This window comes from Agelaius tricolor, unplaced genomic scaffold (genome assembly GCF_023055355.1).
Source record: "Agelaius tricolor isolate 1412-34295 unplaced genomic scaffold, bAgeTri1.0.p SCAF_19, whole genome shotgun sequence".
Classification (NCBI taxonomy): Eukaryota; Metazoa; Chordata; class Aves; order Passeriformes; family Icteridae; genus Agelaius; species Agelaius tricolor.
Window position 1 is genome coordinate 7602896 of NW_027269279.1, and position 5171 is coordinate 7608066.

Sequence of the window (5171 nt, forward strand, 5' to 3'; positions counted from 1 at the left end):
CATTACTGTTGTGCTTTTTCCTCTCTGGGTTTCCCATTTCATTTCTATCAGTGTCTGCTTTAGCTTGTAGTGTAGCCCCTGGGACAGACAGAATCAGGTAAGAAGGTATTCAAACCTAAACTAAGGATATAGTGTAATGTCTTACTTTACATTACTGTGTAAATCTGCAATGTCTTTCTTTGTAAAAAATCCTGCAAAAAAGCAGAAAGTACTTTAATTTTTTCTCTACTTCTAGTGCAGTTTGCTTCCAGTGGTGGTTTTCTTATATTGAATTTGGATCAACTGCCTTGGTCAGTTTTTTCCACAAATCAGAACCTGTAACAATTCTTACCCCTTAATTGTCCAAGAAGCTTGAAAGTTACAGCAGGGAAAGGCGGCTCTTACAGACCGGGATGCACACAGACGCCTTCCTTTAGGAACTACGCTACGGGCCACGACTGTTCTGTTAGCACATGTTCACTGTTTTTCCAAGCCTCCATTTACCTGTTCAAAGTTTCTGGTTTAGCTGGTCCCTCTACGCCGTGACACCTTCGGGACTCGGACCGGCAGGGAAGCGGCCGAACCATCTCCGTCCGTGGAGCGCACGGGTCGCTGTCGGACGCGGCGTTGCAGAGCCGGACCGAGGGCTGCTCGCTCCCCTCGGCTCCGGCATTACTAACACAGGTTTAAACTCTGGAACCGGAGCTCGGGGGAAGCGAAGGCATCAAGGGCTACGAATTTGGCCGCGGCTGAACGCGCCACTAGAGTGCTCGCCACCCTGGCTCCGCCACCCGCGCTCCGGAGGCTCGCTCCCGGCGGGTCGGTCCCGGCGGGTCGGTCCTGGCAAGTCTCTCCCGGCGGGTCGGTCCTGGCTGTTCGGTGCCGAGGTTCGCTCGCCGGGGCCCGCGGCCGCCGCTCCAGGCGCGGCGCTGTGCCGGGCGGGCGGGCGCGGGGCGGGCGCGGCGCTGACGCCATCGCGGCGGTGCTGGCGGAGCTGCCCGATGGCCGCGGCCGAGCCGGCGGCGCGGAAGCGGCGGCCCAAGGGGCACTTCGCGGCGGGGGCCGGCCGGGCCAAGCGGCCCCGCGGCGCCGGGCGGCAGCTGGAGGCCGGCATGCGCGGCATCCTCATCACCTGCAACATGAACGAGCGCAAGTGCGTGGGGGAGGCCTACAGCCTGCTGGGCGAGTACGGGGACCTGCTCTACGGGCCCGAGCAGGTGCGTGCGGCCCGGCCGGCGGCGCTCGGGGCGAGCTGGCGGGGCGGGGAGCGGCACCCCGAGGCATCGGCTCCCGCTGTGTGTGGGGAGGGAGCCGCGTGTGTGTGGGGAGGGAGCCGCGTGTGTGTGTGTGGGGAGGGAGCCGCGTGTGTGTGTGTGGAAGGAGCCGCGTGTGTGTGTGGAAGGAGCCGCGTGTGTGTGTGGAAGGTGCCGTGTGTGTGTGTGGGGAGGGAGCCGCGTGTGTGTGGGGAAGGAGCCGCGTGTGTGTGGGGAGGGAGCCGCGCGTGTGTGGAAGGAGCCGCGTGTGTGTGTGGAAGGTGCCGTGTGTGTGTGTGGGGAGGGAGCCGCGTGTATAGAAGGAGCCGCGTGTGTGCACCACGCCCCCGAATGCCCCAGGTTCTGGGCGAGCCCCCTCGCAGCCCCGCTGCGGCCCGGGCCGTGCCCTGTGCGGCGGGCCCATTGCGGGCTGTGAGCTGGGCACTGCTGCTCGGTGCTCACCAACAAATGGTGCCTGTGTGAAGTTTTCAGATCACGAGGAGAGGCTGTCTGGAAGCGACAGGGAGGAGGATGAGGATGATGTCGAGGCTGCTGTGAAGAAGGAGGTTGGCCAGATCCGTGCCTCGACGGAACAGAAGCTGCGGCGGTTCCAGTCGGTGGAGAGCGGTGCCAACAACGTGGTCTTCATCAGAACCCAGGGCATAGGTGGGACTTCTGCTGATGCTGAGTAATGCTCTCAAACTGTTAGTAAAAGGCCACAGAGTGTGGCTTCCAAGTAACACATGTACATCAAACAAATACCCTTCCCTTTGGCCGTGCCACTGAATTTTGTTATGAGTGAAGCAGCTAAACGTATAGGAAACTGCTTTGACAAACAATCTTGACAAACAATGATTTAGTTTTGATATAGTAAAACAACTGTTTACATAAAAGGATTTGAGGCTGACAGCAGTGCAGCCAAGTTCTTAGCTTATTATATAGAAGGGGAAGAGGAGAGATAATGCCTTCTATTTGTTGCTCATACCCAACTGTTTTTCTTGTAGAACCTGAGACCCTGGTGCACCATATACTAAAGGATATGCACACCACTAAAAAGAAGAAAACAAGAGTCATTCTGCGCATGCTGCCCATTTCTGGAACTTGCAAAGCTTTTATGGAAGATATGAAAAAATACACAGAAACGTTCTTTGAGCCTTGGTTTAAAGCCCCTAACAAGGGTACTTTTCAGATTGTTTACAAAGCTCGTAATAACAGCCATATGAGTAGGGAAGAAGTAATTAAGGAACTGGCAGGTATGTATGTTTTCAGACAGAACAAGATTGCATGCACAACATGGGTCAGACTATTAAAAGAGGTCATAATGGACATACACATTTTTTGTTGAATTCTAAAAGCTCCTCTAACACTTAAAAAAAAGCTTGACATCAGTATTCCTTGTTGGTGTTGATGTCTTAAGAGACTATAAACAGAAGAGAGAACAATGTTGATTCTAATTTGCAGCATCAGTTATATGTGCTTTGAAATGCCATTTGGTTTTCTCTCTGGATGCTGTATTGAAATAATAATATTACTATTTTGGTTCAGTATTTGACTCATATAATAGCTCCACCTTGCTCAAGTGTTTTATTGAATGGATAAAAATGAAGAGAGAGGAGGCAAGATCCCCCTCAGTTATAGCAAATTAGTTTTGTAATTGCTTAATGGTTGGAACAGAGCAGGACTCTCAGAATGTACCACCAGTAGGACTGAAGAAACTGAAAAATTTTCTCACTGCAATTACTGAGAAACAAGACATGCTTATGCTCTTAAACTGTTTTCCCAGCATCTTTTAAATTGCATCTTCTTTTACAGGAATTGTGGGCAGCCTCAATCCAGAAAACAAGGTTGATCTTAATAATCCACAATACACAATTGTGGTGGAAATAATAAAAACCGTCTGTTGCTTAAGTGTGGTGAGGGACTATGTTCTGTTCAGGAAGTACAATCTGCAGGAGGTGGTGAAGAGCAACAAAGAAGATGCACAACAAAACCCATCAAGTGTGACAGAAGAACAGAATTCAGAGGTAGCTAAAGCAGAAACTGAGGAGCAAAAGAAGAGCTCTAAAGAAGTAAAAGAAGAAAACAAGAATCAAAGTGAAATAGAATCTGAGCCCAAGGGGAATGCTGCTCTGATAGTAGAAAATGTGATATAAGGGAAAGGTAAATGTAATCCAAACATATAAAAAAAAGTTGTCCATGAGTCCTGAAAGGGTTTTGGAATGAAGAGAGGGGTTTTGTTTTGAAGTCCTGGTTTTAAAATCCACAAGTGTAAGAATTTTAATGCTCGTTGCAGGTGGAACTGACATTTCAGCAGATGTAAGGGTGCTCAAGAGTGCATCACCCTTCTGGTGAAGCTTGCTGTGCTCCTGCAGCTTTGTTCTGCATTTCCTGTACCTGGCACACAAAGCAGGGGTCTGTGCATGTATTTGTAGATGTGGCCACCCTGACATGCATGGACTCTCCTTTGTTATATCTGGAGGCTACAGAAGCCAAAAAGCAGCACAGAGGCTGCTCTGAGCAATTATTGTCAGAGAGAGATCTGGAAAAGAGTTGGTTGCAGAGGATTTTGGGAAGGAAGTGAGCTGTCAGCTGCAGAACTTGGTAACATTTTCTGTGTGAACAACAGAATGAGGTAAATCTAATAATTTGATGGAGGGATTTATACTTATATTTATATATATACACAGATATGCTGTCTTGACTTGAATGGAAAGAACTGTTACATATATAAATACTTGAATATTATGAGATGATTTAGATTGGACTGTTTTAGAACAATAGAAGTACAGTGCAGGCATTGCAGATGGTTTTATCAAAAACTACATGTGTGTTTACATTAGCTGTGTATGCAGCACTTACTGGTTTATAGTAAATGCTGTAATCACTGAATGGAATCCTTTTGAGTAATTTCCTGCAGATAGCCTTTTGCTGCTCTTTCCAAAGACTCAATCCTTGAGGGATTTTATAAAGTGTTTCTTGTTTTATTTTTTTTCTTAAGTCTCAAAAGTTTGAATTTAAATACTGATTGGAAGCTTCTTATGAAAGAAGCTCTCCATTATACCATACTAGATAAGGGGAATTAAATTTTAATTTTTGGTACAGTTTTAACTTTTTGTATCAATTTTGTTTCAGATTGAGGGTAATGCTAGTGAGTCTTTCTGTTGTCTTATTGTTGCAGTGGACTGTCCCTGTGACCCCTAAAAACCACCCAAAACCAGTGCAGCTATAACTTGCTTTCCAACAGGGTTTTGAGTATGCCTCCTGTAGAACTTTCTAGCTTTAGTATTTCATTTCTAGCATAAAAGCCTGTGTGTTGCTAATGGGAAAATACTTATCTTGAAGAACACAATTTGTTACTTCTCTTGGTTTAATGAAAAGGACATGTTCAAGACTTTCATAATTTATATTTTCTTCTTCTGTCAAAATTGTTTCAGAAGTTGGAAAATGAAGAGGACTTTTATTTCCCTAGTCCTGTCTCCATTGCAGCCCATTTATTAAAACTCTGCTTTCTTATGTCCTGTGGTGTTTTCTTTAAATTTTTGAAGATTTTTTTGTGTGTGGATTAAAACCATCAATGTCTGAGTCATACAAAGGAAAGAACCATCTGAGACCAGACACAAAAGCCAACTGTGAATGTTTATTGGTGGCTGATGTTGGTCATCATGATTCATGACAGCCTGCTTAACTTCTAAGGACAAAACTCAGGGTAATTACTGGGATTTTTTGTTTTCTTTCCTCCTTTCTCTCACTGACCTGTCTGCCTACAGGGCTTACAGTTTACTTCTGATTTTTCACAGTTGGCTCTTACTGAACATTCATTGTTTAGACATTAATTCCCTGCCTTTTCTGCTGTGCCATCACTTTTGGGCTCAGTGGTTCCCCCATGCTCAAATGGTGCTTCAGTGTTTCAAATTCAAACCTTCATGGACAAGCCATAAA

At 46.7% G+C, this 5171-nt stretch overlaps 1 protein-coding gene across 1 annotated transcript; it reads left to right on the forward strand.

Moving 5' to 3' along the window:
* The first annotated feature begins 935 nt into the window (after positions 1 to 935).
* THUMPD1 (THUMP domain 1 NAT10 acetyltransferase adaptor) lies at positions 936 to 4745 on the forward strand. Its single transcript, XM_071444116.1, has 4 exons — positions 936 to 1196; positions 1718 to 1898; positions 2237 to 2485; positions 3045 to 4745. Exons 1-4 carry the CDS (start codon positions 981 to 983, stop codon positions 3383 to 3385), a joined length of 987 nt encoding a protein of 328 aa, XP_071300217.1. The 5' UTR covers positions 936 to 980; the 3' UTR covers positions 3386 to 4745.
* The last annotated feature ends 426 nt before the right edge of the window (positions 4746 to 5171 follow it).

What these genes read in the sequence shown, in the direction of transcription:
- THUMPD1 (XM_071444116.1), top strand. Translation starts at nt 981, where the DNA reads ATGGCCGCGGCCGAGCCGGCGGCGCGGAAGCGGCGGCCCAAGGGGCAC. An exon ending in TGCTCTACGGGCCCGAGCAG is followed by an intron (nt 1,197 to 1,717) that starts GTGCGTGCGGCC and finishes GCCTGTGTGAAG; the next exon opens with TTTTCAGATCACGAGGAGAG. An exon ending in CATCAGAACCCAGGGCATAG is followed by an intron (nt 1,899 to 2,236) that starts GTGGGACTTCTG and finishes TTTTTCTTGTAG; the next exon opens with AACCTGAGACCCTGGTGCAC.